We start from the raw sequence: 23487 nt of genomic DNA on the forward strand, positions 1-23487 counted from the left end.
ATTGGTATCCCGTAATTTACCCTTTCCTTCTATGAAACCTCTTAGATGTAATAGTTGGGATTGAGCTTTGCATTTACTGAAATTTGCAGGAAATCTGATCCCAGCATATGTATCGTAAGATTGGCTGTATATTACACCATCTGTTGATCGTATGGATGCAGCTTTTGTGCCCATCCCATCCAGTTGATATTATATTCTATCGTGGTAATAACTAATAACACCACAATTAATAGTTACATTTTCATGAAAATACAATTTAGTCTCTGTACCTGGATCTTCAATTCATATACTTCCTTCTTCAGTTCATTGGGATTTTTAATGACAGTGACAGCACCAGTAACATTGTTGATATCAAAAGCTCCGTCAGATCCTGTTAAAAATGGAAAAAAAATGTGTTTAGTCATGAAAATATATTTTTTTTTTTAAAAAAAAAGATAATTCTGTTTTCAGTATTGTTGTGGTAGTTAGCAAATCTCTATTATTGTGGAGAGGGAGAAACCTGCTCATCAGTAACACAGGTTAGGGGAGCATGAAAACACTGGCATACAACATAAAGGAGTTGTCCGTGATGGTGGTTTTTATTCATAGGGTGTAGATGATGAAAAAACATCTTCCTCCTTCTCCAGCGCTGCCCCTCTTTCGCTGCTCTGGTCTTTGTTAACTGGCTACAGTTTTGACTTTACAACCACAGCGTACATTAGCACCACAATCTCACTGGGCTCAGCCGCTCGTGCTATCTATATCAGTAAAAGACAGTAGACAATTCCAAGAACTGGAGCATGAATTCCTTGGAGAATATTTGAAAGGACCAATTATGTGCCCCATGATGCTTTCCCAATGGGGTTCCTTTTAATGCTATTGCTATAGGAAAATGTTCACAACTATTATTATTGCTTACCATCCAAAAGCGTATACTGAATATTGTTGGGATTTCCTCTGTCTCCATCAAAAGCAATCACAGTAATTATTTCCGATCCCTAGCAAAATAACAAATAAATTTTAGATAGTAACATCAGACAAATATTTAATTACCAACACGTACAGTACCTTAAAAAAGTATTCATACCCTGTAAACTTTTCCACATTTTTTCACTTTACATCCATAAATGTAAATCTATTTAATTGGGATTTATTTGTGAAATACCAACACTAAGTAGCAAATATTTGTGAAATGTAAAAAATTGTACATGGTTTTCTAAATACTTTAAAAATATAAATCAGGAAATTGTGAAGTGCAATTGTAAAAATGAAGAATTTAAACAGCTAGCTCATGAAAAAGGTTATAAATTATTTCCCTGCAATCGCACCATTCTTAAAAAAGGGATTGATTACATTTTTCAAGAAGAAGTAGAATTAAGAATTATTGATATGAACGTTAAATATCGACTTACTAAAGATAACCTATGGATAACATTGCTACACTTGTTACCAAAAATCCATAAAAATTTGAAAGACACCCCTTGTAGACCCTTGTATCTGTGGTTAATTCAGCTTTCCAACAGATTGCGGTATTTGTAGATCTTTTAAAAAATTGCCTAAAAGATACTGAAGATTTATTTATTCAGAATTGAAGCAGTGGATTTGACACAAGTAAAATTATCATGTTCATTTAACCTATCTAGTCTGTAAACTAATATTCCTAATGAGAAGGATATTCAAGGAGTTAGAGACCGATTGTGTGAGGGCCCTAAGCTAAGTAACCAGAACATTGTGTTTAATTTGTCAATGATGAACGTAATTTTGAGTAAAAACTGCCTTACACTTGGTCATGACTTTTGCTTGCAGCTACAGGGAACTGCAATGGGGTCCCCTGCAGCGCCAAGTTTTTCTAATATTTATAATAATAATAATAATATTTATTCACTTATATAGCGCTATTAATTCCACAGCGCTTTTAATATCAGATTTTAATATCAGATTTTGAAGAAAATCAAGTATTTTCCTGTGAAATTGGGCCAAATATTACTTTATGGGTCTGTTTTGTTGATGACAATTTTATTCTTTGGTCAGTAACTGTTGAAGAAGTCCATTCATTTGATCAATAAATCAATAGGTGTCATCCATTAAATTCAAGCTAAAAATAGAAAGAATTGAAATTCCTAAATGTGAAGGTTATGGTTGAAAATGTCCTCTTAAAAAAAACTATTTATACCAAAGAAACTGATGAAAATAATCCATTAAATAGACAGTCATCATGCTCTAAACGTTTTTACAGGTTTACTTAATGGTCAATTCACATGTTTAGGCAGGATTTGTTCTGATGAAAAGGAATGTCATGAAAAGGAGGAAATTATGATTGAGAAATTTGTGAAGAAGGGTTATAATAAAAATACAGGTGTTAAAGAACGTGAGGAAATTGCAATGAGATCAAGAGCAAAAGTGAGGAAGAAGAAGAAAAAAAAAGATAGATAAATATGTGTCTTTATTTCCATATTTGATGAAAAATTTGTGTTAATTAAACAATCAATTAAGAAGAATTGGGGCCTGTTGCAGCATGATCCTAAATATGGAAAACTGTTTAAAAATCCTCCCAAGATTGTCTATGAAAAAGGAAAAACAATATCCAATAGTTTAGTAAGATCAGATATTAATATTCCAAAAGAACCTAAGCAATTTTTTTTGCAAACCGAAAAGAATGGTACATACTTATGTATGAGTTTCCAGTATTGTAGAGCCATTATTAAAGGAGACCCCATATCCCACTCTACGATGGGTATAAAAGTACCTCCAAAATATTTTTTTACATGTAATTCTTCAAATGTTGTTTTGGTTTTTTTTTAAATGCCCATGTGGACTGGGATATATGGGCCAGACATCACATCACAACTTACAGAACATCGTTCGGCTATCACAACATATGGGAAGCTGATAAAAGTAATGGTAAAGAAAACTTAATGACCACTGAACATAATAAAAAAATTGGTGAAACTGCAGTGGCAAGACATTTTTGGAAGTCTAAGTACATGATTTCTGAGTTAAAATGAATACTATTAGAGGAAATACTGTATATTAATGTAAAACAGACTAAAAAGATTGGTGCACAGAGAAGTCTATTGGATGTCCTCCCTTCATATAATTTCTCCTAAAGGGTTAATTAAGAAATGTCATTTAATGTGTTCTTGTGAATATAATGTGATAAGAAAATGGGTGTTTTAGCAACACCTGCTTTTAGAAATAGTGCAATTTTTTTGTGGACATTATTGTTAATGAAATGAATGTATACCATTTGTATACCTGTATCAAGCAAATTGGACCTAATTTGTTTTATGTGTTTTAATACCTGGTGATAGGATTGATATACACACCTTTCGGCGTCTTCAACTTTTAGCAATGACCCTGAGACGTCATCTTGTGACAGTAACTTCTGACTGTCTAGAACCCAGTAATTATGTCAAAAGTTCTCAATTCTCAATGCATATCTATGAGAGAGACCATGGTCACATGGTGTGTGTTATTGTAAAAACGGAAATTAATGAAGATTGCAAGCTTGAGAAGGGGGAGGTCCCCTGAAAATTCGCTGTAGGTATGGTCCCCGATCATCAATGAAGAGCCTCTTCCTCCATGATTAATCTAGTGCAGCCCTTAGAACTGCCCACACGAAGAGTCTGACTGCAGAACACAGGTCTGTATCTCATTGCCATCTGCATGTCTTTCTTCACAGTGGTGAAAATGATGTAACAAAATGTTAAATTACTGGATCTTTATTTATGATATATGAATTAATTAAAAGTATTTAAGAAAATATAGTGATGTGCTGTCTTTTACCTAATAGACATGCATTTGTATTCAGCTCTCTGAGTCAATACTTTGTAGGACCGCTTTTTTCTGAAATTACTTCTGAAAGTCTTTTGGGGGTATATCTCTACCAGCTTTGCACATCAAGAGTCTGAACGTTTTGCCCATTTTTCTTTGCAAAATAGCTCTAGCTCAGTGAGATTGGATAGAGACATCTGTGAACAGCAATTTTCAAGTCTTGCCACAGATTATCTTTGATATTTTGGTCTGGACTGTGACTGGGCCATTCCCACACATGAACATGCTGTGATCTAAACCATCCATTTGTAGCTCTGGTAGTATATTTAGGGTTGTTACTCAAGGATCGCACTATACTTAGCTCCATCCATCTCTCTTCAACTCTGACTAGCTTCCCTGTCCCTGCTGAATAAAAGCATTACCACAGGATGATGCTGCCACCACCATGTGTGGCAGTGGGGATAGTGCTTTCAGGGTGACATGCAGTGTTATTTTTCCTCCACACATTCTCTTTTGCATTTTAGCTCCAAAAGTTCTACTTTAGTCTTATCTGATCTTGCTGTTCCCTTACATGGCATGTGGAAGGAGGTGATCCAGTCAGATGAAACCAAAGTAAAACTTTTTGGGCCAAATACAAAATGCTCTGTGTGGCAGAGAACTAACACTGCAGTTCAGGCTGAAAACAACATCAACACCATCAAACATGGTAGTGGCAGCATCATGTTGTGGGGATGTTTTTCTCCAGCAGGGATAGTGAGGCTGGTCAGAGTTGATAGGAATATGGATTAAGCTAAATACAGATCAATTCTGGAGGAAAGCCTGTTAGTGGCAGCAAAAGACTTAAGACTGGGGCATAGGTTCACCTTCAGCATGACAAAGACCTTAAACATACTGAAAGAGGTACAAGGGAATGGTTTAGATCAAAGCATATTCAATTCATGTATTTAAATGACCAAGTCAAAGTCTAGACCTAGTTCCCATTGAGAACCTGTGCCAAGACTTGAAAATTATTCATCAAACGCTCACCATCCAATGTCACTGAGCTAGAGCTATTTTTAATGGAGAATGGGCAAACATTGATGTGGAAAGCTGGTAGAGCCATACCCCCACAGATTTGCCGGAATAATTGCACCAAAAGGGGCCCTACAAAGTGTTGACTCAGGGGGCTAAATATAAATGTAGGTCACAATTTTCAGATTTTTCTTTTTAAGGTACTGTATTTAGAAAAGCCATGTATCATTTCCTTCAGACTTGCCACTTGGTGTTGGTATATTACATAAATCCTAATAAAATAAATTTACATTTGTGTATTTAATGTGAAAAACATGTGTAAAAGTTCACATGGTATGAATACTATTTTAATGTCCTTTAGATATAGTTAAGCGGGTTCTTTTTTAGCTGTATATTTGTGCTTTAAATCTACGGCCACTGCTCCTAGCGTATACTTACTTTCATGTATTTTTACCCTTTTTCAGCATCGCTCCTGTCTTGTGGCGTCATCTTGTGCTCATAATTTTTGACTGGCTGAAAGTCAGAAGTTATGACACAAACTCTCTATGTAACGCTGTGTGAGCCAGAACGAGGCCAGAACAAGGCTCTCATAGAGTGGCAGTGATTTGTGACCTCCAGCATGTTCCATAAAACACTAGAGCTGCCGGCAGGTCACAAATTGCTGTAGATCGATGGGAACATTGCTAGAAAAAGATGTAGACCACGGCAGGTAAGTATAAGACAGAAGGCAGGGAACTTACATTTAAAACATCACTCAAGCGGTGAAATAAAAAAAACAAACACTGAAGTAGTGCTTTAACATAGGGCTTTCTTATAATAATGTCAGCTTACCAATGTAAGATGATCAAAATACAATACAATCTGAAATACAAACAGGTCAAATCATTTTGCTAAAATGAAGCACAAGTGTGACGGAAAGGGGAAAGACTACAACTTAAGGCTTGTTCAGCTTTATCATTTTGCTAAAATGAATATTGTTCAAGTCTAGGGTGAACAAAATACTTTACCAGTATAGTGTCTTCATAGACATAACCATAGTATGGCGTTCCTACAAACACTGGTGGTGAGTCTTGTACATCTTCCACGTTAATGGTCACTGTAGTAGTTGATGTAAATACTTGATACTTGCCACGCAGTTTTCCACCACCATCCTTCAAAAGGCAAAATAAATATATAAGTTAATGCTGTTCAGAGCAAGGGCCACTGTAATATAACCTTATGTAGCATGGAAAGTGTGTTCTGCTAACTATCTCACTGTAAAGCATAGTGCAGGACAATAACGTTGTGCTGAAATTGTCTTGCTTACTGAACCCAAATTCACCTCTGTCTAACTTCCAATTAACCTACACATTTAATTTGCTCTGTGGGGAAAAAAAAAGCTAAGAGAGTTGATGATGTCTTGAGGCAACAACACCATCAATGCAAATGAAACCCAAAAAACCACATCTACATAAAGGGACACAAAGCTGTGAGGCAGCAATTTAAACTTAACTATAGCCCATCACAGTACTTTCTATATTGGCTCAAATCAAAAACCTTTAAATGAAAATGGAAGAAGACTATATAAAATTCAATATCCTCATAACATTTCCTTAAAGAGAACCTGTCACCAGTTTTTTGACTATTAAACCAAAAGTGTCACCTTCTGCAGCTCCTGTGCTGCATTCTATGAAGGTGCACCTTGTTGCTGACCCCCTTGCAGACCCCAAAAAGAACTTTCTAAAATCACACCGTGTTGTATGCTAATGAGCTGTGTTGGCCAGATGGGCGGTCTTTATTTCGGCTCCTGTCCCTCCTTGTCGCCTTGTTCGCCGTACTCCTGTCATGATTGACAAATATGGCACTGCCGTCATCATTCCACGCTGCCGTCCAAGTCTCGTGCAGGCGTAGTTCTCTCTGCCCCTATCGCGGGCCAAGCATAAAAACAGTTTACCTCGCGCCCGCAGGGATGTATCTACACAGGCGCGAGATCATGGTCGGGTACGAGGATAACGCTGCTGTCATGCACAGCGCCGACCATGATCTCTCGCCTGCGCAGATATATCACCGGCGGGTGCGAAGTAAACTGTTTTTATGCTCAGCCCGCAATGGGGACAGAGAGAATTGCGCCTGCATGAGACTAGGACAGCAGCGTGGGGTGATGACGGCGGCACCATCCTTGTCAATCATGACAGGAGGAGGGCGAACAAGGCCACAAGGAGGGACAGGAGCCGAAATAGAGCCCACCCATTAGGCCAACACAGCTCATTAGCATACAACACGGTGGGATTTTATAAAGTTCTTTTTGGGGTCTGCAAGAGGGGTCAGCAATGAGGTGCGCCTTCATAATATGCAGCCCAGGAGCTGTAGAAGGTGACACCTTTGGTTTAATAGTCAAAAAACTGGTTACAGGTTCCCTTTAAGAACCTGAATTTGAAGTGTCTCAGATATATTTCTCTATGCGTTATTTATTCTATCTTTTCATAGTGCATACATTTTTGGTTTTGGGCCTCATTAAAGTGGTTATGCTAGAATTCTGGCATAAAATATTTTGAAAATTTGCAATTTTTTTGTGCACCTCGAAAAATGCTAAAAATTATGGCAACATTTGGCTTCTAAATGCCATTCAGAACCAGCTACAGCAGTAACGCGTAGCATGCACGGGTTTGGGCGTGGCTACATTAGCCTTTCAAATTCTTGAAAAGTTATGCCACTTTAGTAGCCTAACTTACTCCAGAAATGTACTCAGGTTTAAAGCACCTCTCCAGTGGGGGGAAACTTTCATAGCCGGACTGTTGCTTGAAATCTAGTCCCCCTGCTCCATGTCATATACACACCTTCCAGCGTCTTCAACTATTACCAATGACCCTGAGACGTCATCTTGTGACAGTAACTTCTGACTGTCCAGAACCCAGTAATTATGTCAAAAGTTCTCAATTCTCAATGCATCTCTATGAGAGGCAGAACGAGGCCAGAACGATTCTGCCATAGAGATGTACTGATTTTTTACCTCTGGTGCACTCCATGAAACACTGGAGCACCCTGGCAAGTCACAAATTGGCAGAGCATGATGGAGTAGCGGCAAAAATGGGTAAAGTCACCTGAAGGTGGGTATCAGACAGGGGCCTGGCTAATTTGGCGGCCTGAGAGTTTCCATGGTGGCTGTGTTTTGCTGCCCCTGTAGATGGAGCCGGCTATACTCTGAGTCCAGCTATCAAGCTGACAGCTGGACTCAGAGAAGCTGCAGCACACCGGCTGCCTGAGATCAACTGTACATATGTATTTCAGACGCAAGTACAATTGAATATAATATATATGAACCCTGAGCGCTGGCACTTACGGGTCAGGGCGACATCAGCAATGTTATCAGGTCAGCTGATTACACTACGGACGTCACTTGTCGACACCGCAGAGGCAGCAAAGCTAACAATGTTGGTGGTCAGTGCTCCAGTGTGAGCTGAAGACACTGAAAAGGAACAACAGAAGGTGATGAAGGAAGTATATACAGACACAGCCTGGAAACAGGGTGAGGGGAGGAATGTATATGCGGCCACCATATGGGTTGAGGGGAGGAATGTATATATGGCAACAGTATGGGCGGAGGGGAGGAATATATATGCAGCACAGTATATTACCACAACATTGGGAGGGGGAAAGTATATGTAGCGACAAAGTGTGACGAGAGAGGGTGGAGAAAGAGATGTATATATGGTCACACAGTGTGGGAACAGAGGGTAGGGAATGGGGATGTTTATATGCAAACAGTATGTGGAGAGGGGTAGGGGACCACACAGTATATGGCCACACAGTATGTCAGAGATGGTGGACAGATATTTTAAATAGGAGTATTATTATCATTCTGCTATTTTTAAAGGTAACTTGTCGGAATGTGCTGCAGAAGACTGGAGAAGATGGAAGTTTGCAGAAAAAAGCTGTGAATGTAAAAAGTCATCATGGTATCTGGACAAGATGAAGTAAAGAAAGAGATGACTTGGATCAGAGACAACTTCATCGATACGATACCTGAATGTAAATGATTATTTGTGATACTGACTAATTCTGTACTGTGGTTCCTGTATGACCGCAATTTCATGGTTGTATTTCCTTACCATTGTTAAGGATGTACTGAAAGTTGTGAGTTCACGCAATAAAAACGTATATGGGTCTGACCTTACATTACAATTGATGTACCATATATTGATGGTGGTTCTGGTGATGTATTTCTGTACTGATGGGGGTTTTACTACTGAGTTTCTGTACTGATGGGGTTGTATGGATGTATTTCTGTACTGTTGGTGGTTCTAGTGATGAATTTCTGTACTGATAGTGGTTCTAATTATGTATCTCTGTACCTCTGATGGTTCTGGTGATTCTATACCTGTGCTGTTATTAGTTCTGTTCCTGTACACAAGATACAATTCATAACTTGTAAGATTGTGTTATACATGGCTATATTAAAGAGGTTGCCCTTTACTGTAACACTGATGACCTTTCCTTAGGATAGGTCATCAATGTCTGATCGGACGAGGTCCAGCCCCCCTGTCAATCGGTTGTTCTAGGTACCGGCTGCAGTAGCAGACGGCCGGACTGCTAAATTTCTGGCTCTGCTCCTATTCAAATCAATGAGGTGGATGTGCTCATATGACTGTCCACTCTTGCCACTGGCATGGGAAAATCCTAAAAAAGTGTGCAGAGCAAACTTTCTGAGAATGCAGAAGTCTGCAGTCACCTAGAGTAACTGCAGACTATCATAAACCAAGACAACCCATTTAACCCCTTCACGATCGGCCAATTTTGAGCTTTCCTTTTTTTTTCCATTCTTCCGAGAGACGTAACTTTTTATTTTTCAGTCAATATGGACATGTTAGGGCTGATGTTTTGCGGAACAAGCTGTACTTTTAATTAAATCCAAGAGTTTTACCATATAATGTACTGTAAAATGGCAAAAAAATCCAAATACGGAAAAATTGCAAAAAAAGTGTGATTGCACTTTTGTTTTTGAGATATTTTATTCAGTGTTCACTATATAGTAAAACTGATGTATCAGTGTGATGCCGCAGGTCAGTGTGAGTTTGTAGACACCAAATATGTATAAGTTTACTTTTATCTAAGGGGTTAAAAAAAATCAGAAGTTTGTCCGAAAAAAAGTGGCATACTCTTTGCACCATTTTCCGCGACACATAGCATTTTCATTTTTCAGGATCTATGGCTCAATGATGGCTACTTTTTTGTGTCTCGAGCTGACGTTTTTAACTGCACCATTTTTGCACAGATGCTATTTTTTGATCGCCTGTCATTGCATTTTGCGCAAAATTTGGGGTGACCAAAAAAACCTAATTTTGGCGTTTGGAATTTTTTTGCCGCTACGTTGTTTACTGATCAGCTTAATTGATTTTACATTTTGATAGATCGGCTGTTTCTGAACGCGGCAATACCAAATGTGTGTCTATTTTTTATTTTTTTAACCCTTTAATTTTTAATGGGGCGAAAGGGGGGATGATTTGAACTTTTAGGTTTTTTATTTTTTTTGTTTTTTTAAAACTTTTTTTAAACTTTTTTTATTTTACTAGGTCTTCTAGGGGACTATAACGATCATCAGTCTGATCGCTCATTCATTTCTCCCGATCAGAGCTGCACCGCTCTGACTGGGAGAAATGAACATCTCTTGTAACAGCCATTACTCGGCTGTTTGTTTATCTGACTTTAGTTATGTGAGCACAGGAGTAATCACAAGACCCTGTGCTACTCACGTCACGTAACTTCCCGTATTGGCCTGTAAGTAAAGTTTCAGCGCAATTGAGGTTATTACGGCTCTGTCACATATTGAGAGCACCATTTAAGGGGTTAAAAGGCACAGGTGGCTAACGATTCCACTCTTGCCTGGCAGGCACACATATCAGCTGTATAAATCAGCTGAAATGTGCGCCAATCTTTCTCGGTTGCTAGCAGCAGTCACGTGATGACTACTCAAACTGCGGGAGGGGGCACCAAACAGAATTCTTGCCCTGGGTTCCAGAAAGCCTAGATAAACCTCTGAGTAAATCATAGAAAGATTAGTTGTTGGTGTAGAAAGGGGAATGAACAAATCAAATCAAGTGGCTGCTGATGAATCACATCTTGTAATGACATCAGAAATAAACCTTCTCTTTGGTTCATTGTAGGGGCATAACGATCAAAGTTGCAGAGGGTATGACCACAACGGGGCCCATGAGGGAAGTGGGCCCGCCAATGCCAGTGCCAATTTTAGTTGGATATGATGCACATTTAGCAGAAATGCACTGCGGCTCAGAGACCCACCTGTGCCTGTGTGCCAGCCATAGGTGCAAAGCAATGACAACATGCATCGTCACCCGTACCAGGCACACTGAAATCAACTGCCAGACTATGTACAGGATATAGAAAACAGAGAACAATAGAGAAGGGGTTTATGCCGCGCTGTTCATCAGGTAGGACAGAGAGATGATCAATGTTCCTTTATTTTGGGCGTGGTTTGACTTTTTTTTTCTTTTCTCTATGTTGTATTTATGCTGCGATCTTTAGATCAACTGCAGATATGTTGTTTTTGTGCTGCTGTCCTGATGAAGGGAGCAGAGCTCCTGAAATGCGTAGACAGAAGCTACAATAAAGGAACATTGATCATCTCTCTGTCCTCCTTCCTGATGAACAGCGCGGCATAAACCCCTTCTCTATTGTTCTCTGTTATCAACCACGAGGGCTGCAGCAGATTTCATGCCAGCAACATAAGCTTCATAGGAGTTGTGACTGTCACAACTCCTTGAGGTGAGTGTATTCCTTTTATTTTCCCCCGGATATATACCGGGTAAGACCCTATTGTGCTTTTTCTCTACACAGCTTTACCTCAGGATACAGAAAAGGAAGTTGAACATTGTGGGAGCAGGGTAATATAAGAAAAATGTTTTCTTTTTATGTGTTAGAAAATAGCGGCAGAACGGAGGACATATATACCAGAAAGGGGCCCAGGATGGGGACATATATACAGTCCCTGACAGAAGTTCTGTCGCTTAACCACGTTATGTAAATAAAAGCTTAAACCCTGACTTTAAAAATTCATCCATTGGTTTCATAAATTACTCTTTTGAAAGCTGAAACCCTCCAAATTTGGTTTAGGTTATGAAAATAAAGTTGCTGCAAAGCTGAAATATTGATCATTTAATAAACACAGAAAGGTCAGATTTTGGCAAGACAAAAGTTTTGTCGCCCACAGAAAGTAATGTGAAATTCAAACAAATAATTAACTTCTAATACAGACATATGTTGCATAACATTGGGGAATGAAATTGTGGTGATATTAGAGCCATGTTTAATATTTTGTGTGACTTCCATGAGCTTGAAGGACTGCATCCATGCAGTTCAACAATGATTCATACACTTTATTGATGAAGTCATAAGGAATAGCAAAGAATGCAGTCTTACATGCCTCCCAGAGTTCATCTAGATTCTTTGGTTTTGTCTTCCAAGCTTTCTGTTTCATCCTACCCCAAACATGCTCAATGATGTTCCTGTCTGATGATTGGGCTGGCCAGTCCTTGAGCACCTTGATCTTTTTTGCCAGGAGGAACTTTGTTGTAGAGATGGATATATAAGTTGGAGCATCATCCTGCTGCAGAATTTGACCCCTTTTATGATTGGGAATGTAAGAGGTAGCGAATACTTCTTGATATTTTACGCTATTGATATTGCCTTCCACCTTGCAAATGTTTTGCACACCTCCATACTGACTGTAACCCCAGACCATGATCTTTCCACCACCAAACTGAACTGTTTTCTGGATCCAAACAGGCTCCAGTAGGTTTACTGCAGTATTTGCAACGGCTGTGGTGTAATTCAACTGAAGATTCATCAGAGAAATCTACCTTCTGCCGCTTTTCCAGCGTCCATCTCTTTAGCAGGCTGTGAGACTTGGCAAATTCCCCACGGTTTTTTAATTGGCTTTTGTTTAGTGCTGGCTTCTGGGCACTGATTCGACCATGGAGGTCATTTCAAGACAAAATCCTACAAACTGTTCTAGTTGACACATGGACTTGAGGTGACCAGGCCTTTTGGAGCTCTACTGCAGTGGAAGATAGGCTGGCTTTGGATTTTCTAACCAACAAATGTTACTCCTGAGCAGTTGTCTTGCGGGGTCTGAATGGACCTGGGCTTGTCAAAAACATCTCCAGTCTCTACAAATCTTTTTTTAATTCTTTGTACTTGACCCTGAGACACATTAAAGGTGCCAGCCTTCTCTGCAGTGGATCTGTTCTTCAGCCTCTTGATAATCAAGGCTTTGGTCGCAGGGTGGATTTTTGGCATGTTGTCAGAGGTCAAGTTGCAGTTCAAGTGAAGGTCTGGGGTGCTGGGTTTCTTTTTATATACACCCACTAATTAACCGATCATTTAGTGAGCACAGGTGAGGATGTAAACTAGGATTGGGTGCATTATATGAAAAGGCGACAAAACGTTTGGCTTGCTAAAATCTTACCTTTCTGTGTTCATTAAATGATCAGCTTTGCAGGAACTTTATTTTCATAACCTAAACCAAATTTAGGAGGGTTTCAGCTTTCAAAAAAGTAATTTATGAAACCAATGGATGAATTTAAAGTCAGGTTATAAGCTTTTATTTACATAACATGGATAAGCGACAGAATTTCTGTCAGGGACTGTATACCAGGATAGGGTACATATATGAGGCACCCCTGAGGGTCCAGTCGCCACAGAGGTAAAGCACCTCAGCCAGAGGTGTGGTACCCCATTCCTGGGTAAGCAGGAAGCCACAAGCCATTGAACACACAGACAGACATACTCTTAATTTAGCGACACTCCATTAGGCCGTGGTTAGGGCGAGTTGCACCTTAGTAAAAGCACAGTCCCAAAGCCAGTCTGGAGGTGAGGCTTAGTTAAGTGGAGCAGACTGTAGAACGTTAGTCAGTCAGGAAGAAGACGCCGAGGGGAAAGTTCCTGGGGTCTGGAGCTGGAGCAGCTCATCCCAGGATCAGAAAAGAAGGAGTCTTAAAGCTACGGGAAGTGAGCCATCCACCCGTGGGCTTGTATCCACAGCCAGTATACCGGTGTGGAGGGATTTGGTTAAAATGGGGAATCGGTCCCTAAACTAGTGGAGAACCACCAGGCTCAGCTAGTAAACCAGAAGCTGAGCTTACTTCAAGTACCGAAGCCACCACTGCACATAACTGGCTGAAAAGGTGACCACATAGGACCAAGTAGAAGGCAGGAAAGCCACCCATAAAAGGGATCCATGGACACCGGTTCAGGGCACTGTGTGTGAGGCACGTGGCAGGCAAGAGAGACCAGCGCAGGAAGATGACCTGGAAGGGTGTACTGGATTGTGCCTCTGAACTACCCAGGGATCAGCTGGAGCCCATCACAGTAAGACCCAGCACTCCAAGGGCAGCATCTGACTAGTCGTGGTAACCTGGAACTATTAACTGTGAGTAAAGAAATTGTGACTGCATTCCTGTGTTGCCCAGTGTTTGATGCACCTCTGGCCCTGCACCCCGCCATTACATCTCCACACCATAGACTCTATCACCTATTTTCCAGGCCTGGGGCCTAGCTCTACCTGTGGAGAGCTATACCAACTCAGCTGCATCACCCCCGACCCCAAAGGAACTGAATAGCAGCGGCGGCACTTATCTTGCCGCATACCACAGGTGGCGTCACGGATCATCCCGTGTATATATCCCCCACTCATTTAAACAACACCGCCAGGGTCATGGAATTGGACCCCTGTCGCCGTGACCTCCCAAACAGAACCGCGGTCCCGTTCCGAGTGCCCCACGGCTCTGGTGGGTGTGTCATATACACCAGGATGGAAAACATATAGAATAGGAAGGGGCCAAGGTTGGGGCACATTATTACAGGACGGGGACACTACTACATAATGGGGGGCAACAAGAATAACTTTCCAGGATTTAAAATGTTACAATGGCACATATATCTGACCAACATGGAAGGGGTGGGGAAAGTCCAAATCTTGCACTGGGGCCCATCTCACTCTAGTTACGCCTGGTTCATTGTACAGTACATTGCTTATAATAAACATTGTAATAAATACTTATTTACACATTTAAAATATCAAACATGATTGTGGGTTTTAATTCACTGAATGCTCAATGTTGTAGTAAACATACCACAGCTGGCACACCCAATCACATGCCAGACTATTCAGTCTATGTACCCATTTGTCTCATGAATAAGGATGAGCAAACCCATGGAAGTCCTGCCGAGCACCGAGGGTACCCGAACACAGCGATGCTCACGCTAGTGGTTTACATACTATACAAAAAGCACCCGAACTCCGAACTGGTTTTCTTTTTAAAGTCTATGATTGGTACGCCCACGTTCGCTCATCTTTACTCCTGAATAGATATGAGCAAACCAAAAGTTCAGTGTTTGTACCAAACACAGACTTTAAAAAAACAAAAAAAAAACAAAACGAGTTCTGGTTCGGAGATTAGGTGCTTTACAAATGCAAACCACTTAAGCAAGCAACACTGTGCTCAGGTACGCTCGGTGCTCAGCCCAGAACGAGCGACTTGCAGTGTTTTAACAGCTCGCACTGGGGATAACAACAGCAAGATTGAACAAAAAAAAAATACCTAGAGAAACCCTGCCTATCCACCCCTAGAAGTGATCTGTTTATGGCTGGCTGCCTGTGGATGGAGATTTGAACTGCTCAAGTAGTGATTTCTATTGGGGTTTAGGTTAAGTTCGGGTTCAAAACCAAACGTTATCTAAAGTCCGGTGGTGGGAGCTGCCGAACCAAACTTTCACGTGCTCACTAGTGATGAGCGAGTATGCTTGTTACTACTCGGTACTCGCACGAGTATCACTGTACTCGGGCTACTCGGCGGGGACCGAGTAATCTCGCGATACTCGTGCTGTACTCGTGGTCTTCATCCCTGCATGTTGGCGCTCTTTTGAGAGCCAGCCATCATGCAGGGATTGGCTGGCAGACCACTGCAATCCCACAGCCCTGTTAGTTGTGGAATTGCAGTGATTGGCCGGCCCGCACAGCGTGACCGAGCCTTTATACCGGCGGGCGCGCTGTGCTCTGCACACAGCCATCCAGACAGTGAGTGCAGGGAGAGTGTTGCTGCTTCAGGGAAAGGTTTGCGGCCCTTTATAGCTATTTCCGTATCAGGGCTGCAAACAGTGTGACCAGAAGTCCTTCTCAGGACTATTATAGTTGTATACAGGCAGGCAGGGTATAGCCAGGTCGGAGTACAGTAGCAGAGTCCTTCTCAGGACTATTGTTGCTGTATACAGGCAGGGTATAGCCAGGTCGGAATACAGGCTAGTGACCAGAAGAGTCCTTGTCAGGACTATTGTAGCAGTATACAGGCAGGCAGGCAGGCAGGCAGGGTATATAGCCATTCCTAGTGGTGACCGTATACCAGCCTTCATCATATCTGGGGCTGGTGTACACAGTCTAAAACAGTCCAGATAGTGTCAGACTTCTCAGTAATTGTCGCTCCTAAAAACCTGTTAGGTTCTTAGTGTGTCCGTGCTTGCATTTAAAAACCGCACGTGTGTGCCTGTCGGTGGCAGCGTACAGGTGCACGATTTGCAAACTATTATATAACGCACAAGTCTAGTGTATAATACACGTCAGTCGGCAGTGTCTGATAGTGTCAGACTTCTCAGTAATTGTCGCTCCTAAAAACCAGTTAGGTTCTTAGTGCGTCCGTGCTTGCATTTAAAAACCGCACGTGTGTGCCTGTCGGTGGCAGCGTACAGGTGCACGATTTGCACAAACTTGGATATAACGCACAAGTCTAGTGAATACACGTCAGCACAGCATTGCAAAATGCGCAAGGGCGTTGGCAAGCAACAAGGAAGTGGACGTGATGGTGGTGCAGGCAGAGGCCGAGGTCGTGGGCAAGCTCTAATTTCGCCACAACAAAGGGCCACATCTAGTCGCTCGCACGTCCTGTCCCAAATTCTTGGGGACCGCAGCAGTACACCACTCTTGAACCAAGACCAGTGTCAACAGGTTGTTAGTTGGATAGCGGATAATGCTTCCAATCAGATTGGCACCACCACAAACACTCTGTCTTCCACACGGTCAAGTGTCAGTAGCCGTGATACTGCACCGCACATTTCAGAACCTGATCCTCCTTCCTACCACAAGGCTGAGTACACGTCCTCGGACATTACTGATCCCACACTTGGACACTCGGAAGAGCTGTTCACGTTTCCATTTGCACATTCTGGCCTCTCGCCAGCTCATGTTGAAGTGGGTCATGAGGAGATCGTATGTACAGATGCCCAAATATTTGAGCAGCCACGTTCTCATGAAGTTGGCAACGTGTCTCAACAAGGGGTGGACGATGATGAGACACAATTGTCAGGAAGTCAGGAGGAGGAGCAGGGTGCGGAAGAGGAAGACGACGTGGTGGATGATCCAGTAACTGACCCAACCTGGCAGGAGGATATGCAGAGCGAGGACAGCAGTGCACAGGGGGAGGGAGGCGTAGCATCCCAACAGGCAGTAAGAAGCAGGGTGGTGGCTCCAGGCAGAAGTCAGGCAACCGTTCCCCGGAACAACAACACGACACAAGGTGCTTGTACAAATGTTAGGTCTTCCCGAGTCTGGCAGTTTTTTAAGTTGGCTCCAGATGATCCTAAAAAGGCCATTTGCAACACCTGCCATGCCAGCATCAGCAGGGGTACCAAAACTAGCAGCCTGACCACCACCAGCATGATCAGGCACATGTCAGCCAAGCACCCGACTTTGTGGGAAGTACAACAGAGTCGAGGAGCAGTGCTTGCTGATGTCACTGCTACGTCTTCGCTTGTTGTGCATGCGAGCCAATCCCCTGTCCATGCTGCCTGCGAACAAGCCTCCTCCGGTCCTTCACCTGCAGTTGCCTACGCAGAAATAACACCATCATCAAGCATGTCCTTGTCCCAGCGCAGCATTCAGTTATCCATTCAGCAAACCTTTGAACGCAGGCGCAAATACACTGCCAACGCCCCACATGCCACAGTTCTAAATGCTAACATTTCGCGACTGCTTGCGCTGGAAATGTTGCCTTTTAGGCTGGTGGAGACAGAAGCATTCAGCGACCTGATGGCGGCAGCTGTCCCACGTTACTCGGTCCCCAGCCGCCACTATCTCTTCCGGTGTGCCGTCCCCGCGTTGCATAACAACGTGTGACAAAACATCACACGTGCCCTGAACAACGCTGTTTCACCCAAAGTCCACCTAACCACAGACACGTGGACAAGTGCTTGTGGGCAAGGCTGCTACATCTCGTTGACGGCACACTGGGTTAATATTGTGGAAGCTGGGACCCAGTCTGAGCGAGGGACGGAACACGTCCTTCCCACACCAAGGTTTGCAGGCCCTACCTCAGTCAGGGTTTCACCCACACTCTACAGCTCCGGAATGTCATGCTCTTCAGCCTCCTCCTCCTCCTGCGCATCCTCATCCACTTTATCCTCCACACCAGTCCCAAGCCGGAAGCACTGCAGCACTGCCTCGGCGAAGCGGCAACAGGCTGTGCTGAAGCTAATCTGCATAGGTGACAAAGCCCACAATGCAGAAGAGGTGTGGACAGCTCTGAAACAGCAGGCAGATCACTGGCTCACACCTCTGAACCTAAAGCCAGGAAAGGTCGTGTGTGACAATGGCCGGAACCTGGTGGCGGCTTTGAGGCGAGGCCAGCTGACACATGTTCCATGCGTGGCCCATTGCTCAACCTCATGGTTCAGCGGTTTCTAAAGTCATACCCAGAGCTGTCTGATCTGCTGGTAAAAGTTCGCCGCCTGTCTGCACATTTTCGAAAGTCATCTACTGCTTCAGCCGGCCTTGCCGGCTTTCAGCGCCGTTTGCATCTTCCGGCTCACAGACTGGTGTGTGATGTCCCCACGCGTTGGAATTCAACTCTGCACATGTTGGTCAGGATATGTGAGCAGAAGAGGGCAGTTGTTGAGTACCTGCATCACCTAAGCCGTCGGGAAATGGGTCAAACTCCACACATAACACCTGAGGAGTGGAGATGGATGTCCGACCTATGTACCATCCTCCAAAACTTTGAGGACTCCACCAAGATGGTGAGTGGTGATGACGCCATTATTAGCGTCACCATACCGCTTCTCTGCCTTCTAAAACGGTCTCTGCTCAAAAACAAACATGATGCATTGCAGGCGGAGCGCGATGAGTTGCAGCAAGAAACAGTAGTGGGTGTGGGTGATAACGCACAGCCCAGCCTCGTCTCATCACTACGTGCAGTGGAGGACTATGACGAGGAGGAGGATGAAGACATGGAGCAACTCTCCGGCCAAATTGAGGATATGACATGCACACCAGTCATATCCTCGGTTCAGCGTGGCTGGCCAGTGGACAGGGTAGATGAGGAGGAGGAGGAGGAGGAGGAGGAGGAGGAGGAGGACAGCATGTTCAGTCATCGTGTTGGTCAGGATACTGAAGTACTGGCTGTTAAGAGTCTGGCGCACATGGCTGACTTTATGGTAAGCTGCCTGTCTCGTGACCCTCGCGTTAAGAACATCTTGGCCGACAATCATTACTGGTTGGTAACACTGTTAGACCCACGCTACAAGGAGAACTTTATGTCTCTTATTCCCGAGGCGGAGAGGTCAACCAAAATGCAGCAGTTCCGGAAGGCAATAGTCACGGAAGTAGGCAAAGCATTCCCCTCACAAAACGCTAGTGGCATAGGTCAGGAATCAGTGGACAACCAAGGCGTACAGCCGAGCGAGCCACAAGTCCAATCCGCCAGAGGTAGGGGAACAGTCTTTAAGATGTGGGACAGTTTTCTCAGCCCCTCACGTACCACAGCCCCTGAGGTGCGGGGTAGTGCCACAAGAAATCCTAAGTTTGCCCAGATGCTCAAGGAGTACCTTGCAGATCGAACAACTGTACTCCGACATTCCTCTGTGCCTTACAATTATTGGGTATCCAAGGTGGACACGTGGCATGAATTGGCTCTCTACGCCTTGGAAGTCCTGGCCTGCCCTGCCGCTAGCCTTTTGTCAGAGCGTGTTTTTAGTGCCGCAGGTGGAATCATTACAGATAAACGTACCCGCCTGTCAACTGAAAATGCTGACAGGCTGACTCTGATCAAGATGAACAAGGGTTGGATTGGGCCAGACTTCACCACACCACCAGCAAATGAGAGCGGAATTTAAAGTTTGTAACGGGAATTTGCCATGTATCTCCACTCACCCATGGGTACACACTTCTGGACTTTGGATAATCGCTGGACTGCTCCTCCTTCTCCTCATGCGCCACCATGATGACCGTTACAATAGTTAGGCCGTTGTTTCAGGTATACCCCCAGTGGTAAATTTTTTCGCCCATTCTTTCAGAATGGACATTACAATGACAGGAGACCCGCTCCTTTGCAATGGGAACAATGTTTTGAGGCCCTCATGCACGTCTCTATCCAGGGACAATGTGGAGCCTCCCAATTTTTGGCTGCCCTGCCTAAGAGCTATACTACAATAGACCCACTTCCTTACAATAGGCACTTCAGGTTTACAGGCCCTCATGCACGTCTCTATCCAGGGACAACGTGGAGCCTCCCAATTTTTGGCTGCCCTGCCAAAGGGCTATACTACAATAGACCCACTTCCTTACAATGGGCACTTCAGGTTTACAGGCCCTCATGCACGTCTCTATCCAGGGGCAACGTGGAGCCTCCCAATTTTTGGCTGCCCTTTCTAAGGGCTATACTACAATAGACCCACTTCCTGACAATGGACACTTCAGGTTTACAGGCCATCATGCACGTCTCTATCCAGGGACAATGTGGAGCCTCCCAATTTTTGGCTGCCCTGCCTAAGGGCTATACTACAATAGACCCACTTCCTTACAATGGGCACTTCAGGTTTACAGGCCCTCATGCACGTCTCTATCCAGGGACAACGTGGAGCCTCCCAATTTTTGGCTGCCCTGCCAAAGGGCTATACTACAATAGACCCACTTCCTTATAATGGGCACTTCAGGTTTACAGGCCCTCATGCACGTCTCTATCCAGGGACAACGTGGAGCCTCCCAATTTTTGGCTGCCCTGTCTAAGGGCTATACTACAATAGACCCACTTCCTGACAATGGACACTTCAGGTTTACAGGCCATCATGCACGTCTCTATCCAGGGACAATGTGGAGCCTCCCAATTTTTGGCTGCCCTGCCAAAGGGCTATACTACAATAGACCCACTTCCTTACAATGGGCACTTCAGGTTTACAGGCCATCATGCACGTCTCTATCCAGGGACAATGTGGAGCCTCCCAATTTTTGGCTGCCCTGCCTAAGGGCTATACTACAATAGATCCACTTCCTGACAATGGACACTTGAGGTTTACAGGCCCTCATGCACGTCTGTATGCAGGGGTATTGGTGAACCTCCCAATTTTGGACTGCCCTGGCAAAGGAAAATACTACAAAGACTCACTTCCTCAAAATGGGCACATTAGACTCAAGAGGCCTTCATGTCCGTCTCTTCTCAGGGACATCGGAGTGCCACACAATGTTTTACGTAAAATCTTTCATGTATTAATCTCAAAAAGTAACATACACTAGCTCTATCTCACTATTGGGTATGTGCCCTTAACATTTCTGCCATGAAAATTCATTTTGGTGTCATTTTTGAAGGTTTTCTGGTGAGTCCGTAAAAATGGCGTAAAACGCGGACAAAATTGTTCACAGCTGTGACTTTTGAGTGATAAATGCTTCAAGGGGTCTTCCCCATGCTGTTGCCATGTCATTTGAGCACTCTTCTGAGACTTTTGTGACATTTTTAGGGTTTCTACATGCTGCCGGGGGTCATTTCATAAAAATACTCGGGTCTCCCATAGGATAACATTGGGCTCGGTGCTCGGGCCGAGTGCACGAGTATCTTGGGATGCTCGGCCCGAGCCTCGAGCACCCGAGCTTTTTAGTACTCGCTCATCACTAGTGTTCACTCATACGTACTCATGAACTGATGTCCATATGCAAATGCAAAGCTTCTGGCGCAAACATCATATATAGCCATAAAACCCTTTTTCCCTCATGAAGGACAAAAGTGTTTCCAGAACAATTTCATACTGCACTTTTCTGTACAGTGGGCCAGTTCCATTCTGTATACGTTGTGTATAGTTATACAGTTGTGTTGAAATACCTTCAATGTATATGTACCGCCCCCCTGTCAGCGGCCGAGCCGCTCGGATCCAGAGCCGCGGTGGCTCGAGGGGTCTCCAGATCCGGGTGGTCTGCGCGGACACTCAAATTAAAAAGGAAGAGAGGGGGGGGGGAGTATGTACAGGGGATATAGAAAGTTCAAGATGCCACCCACAGTGTGTAGTAATGTAGGAGACCACCGCTGCTATTGGGGGAGCCCGGTGGCGATGGTGTAGCAGCAGGATGTTTAACCCTTCCGTGGGTAGGGGGTTTGTGCCCCGGGGCCCGTTGGGCGTTGGTGATTGGGGTGCCGTTAGGTAGAGGAAAAGGGGGCTTTTTAGCGTACTCACTCAGTCCAGGAATAATGACACCGACAACTTGTAAACCAGAATTCTGAGCACCAGTGCAGCCTGGAGGGAGCACGCTGGGATCCGTGCCCTTGGTGTTGCTGTTAGCCTGTGGCCTTTTCTGTGGCACCTTCTCACTAGTTGGACCCTCAAGCTTGAAACTTTTCAGGTCCCGCTCACCCGTATGGCTAACAGAGTGAGCTTGCTCTCAGGGTTCACGCGTAGGATTTCTTTGGACTGTATTTGGGAAAGTCCTATCCCATCGGTGTGCTAGTACCCCGATTTTGGAGCGGGTTGGGGATGAATCTGGAAGTCTTCACCCCGTCAGGTAAATTACCAGGAATCGTAAAGCTACTTCCCAGCCTAGAGTCCACGTACCCCGTCGTGCCCTGGCCCCTGCCCAGTGATGGCTCAAGGCCGCCGGCTGCCCTCCTTGGCAGACCATGCCCCTTGATGCGATCCCCTGCGACAGCGGTTCCAGCTCCTACCAGGCCCAGACCAACGTCTCCCACCTAGTAAACTCCAGGAGCCCTGCTCCGGACCAGTGACCTCTCCTTCTCAGAGAGTCACCTTCCACCTCCTACTCCTTTCATTCCTGTTTCACTTCTCTGTCACTTTCTCACTTTTTCCCTACCAAACCCCCATATGGGCGGCCCTATTCCATTCAGGCCCCCCAATGTTGTGTCTGGTGGGTTCGGTATAAAGTGTTCCTAGGATTTTGACTGGCTAAGCTGTTAGAAACACCAAAGGACCAGGATCCGTAACCAAGGAGGAGTGGATACTGTGCAGAAGGGCAGATTGCACAATACCCTGTGACGACCTGATAGGCCAGGACGTCACATATACAAAAAACACCATGTAAGTTGACCATAAGTAGGCTAATAGAAAAAAAAGACCTACCTTGGCTAGGACTGTGACAAAATGAGTTCTTGTTTTTTCAAAGTCCAGTGACACTCCGGCTTTGATACGAAGAACACCGCTATGACGATCCACTGTGAATTTGGCACTATGTGAGTTCTGAAAATAAAGGTGTTAATAAAGGTGTTATGTGTGTCATAAATGATCTTTTTTTAGAGTGTTGTATATGCTTAGGACACTGCTGATGAAAATAGCTCTAGAGAGCTGACTGCTTCACTTACAGTAACTATAATGTTTAATCTTCCTTGCGACAAGCTGCTTATCTACACTTCTGCATGGTAAAAAAAGAAACCAATGGGGGCATCACAATAGATCTAATATAAGTTAATT

At 43.9% G+C, this 23487-nt stretch overlaps 1 protein-coding gene across 1 annotated transcript in view; it reads right to left on the bottom strand.

Moving 5' to 3' along the window:
- CDHR1 (cadherin related family member 1) overlaps window positions 1–23487 on the bottom strand; it is a 366668-nt gene that overhangs the window by 210661 nt on the left and 132520 nt on the right. The window contains 4 exon segments of the mRNA XM_075347300.1: window positions 270–370; window positions 899–977; window positions 5772–5915; window positions 23140–23256. Of these exon segments, the coding sequence (XP_075203415.1) occupies window positions 270–370; window positions 899–977; window positions 5772–5915; window positions 23140–23256 (441 nt within the window).

The sequence above is a fragment of the Anomaloglossus baeobatrachus genome, chromosome 5 (assembly GCF_048569485.1).
Source record: "Anomaloglossus baeobatrachus isolate aAnoBae1 chromosome 5, aAnoBae1.hap1, whole genome shotgun sequence".
Lineage (NCBI taxonomy): Eukaryota > Metazoa > Chordata > Amphibia > Anura > Aromobatidae > Anomaloglossus > Anomaloglossus baeobatrachus.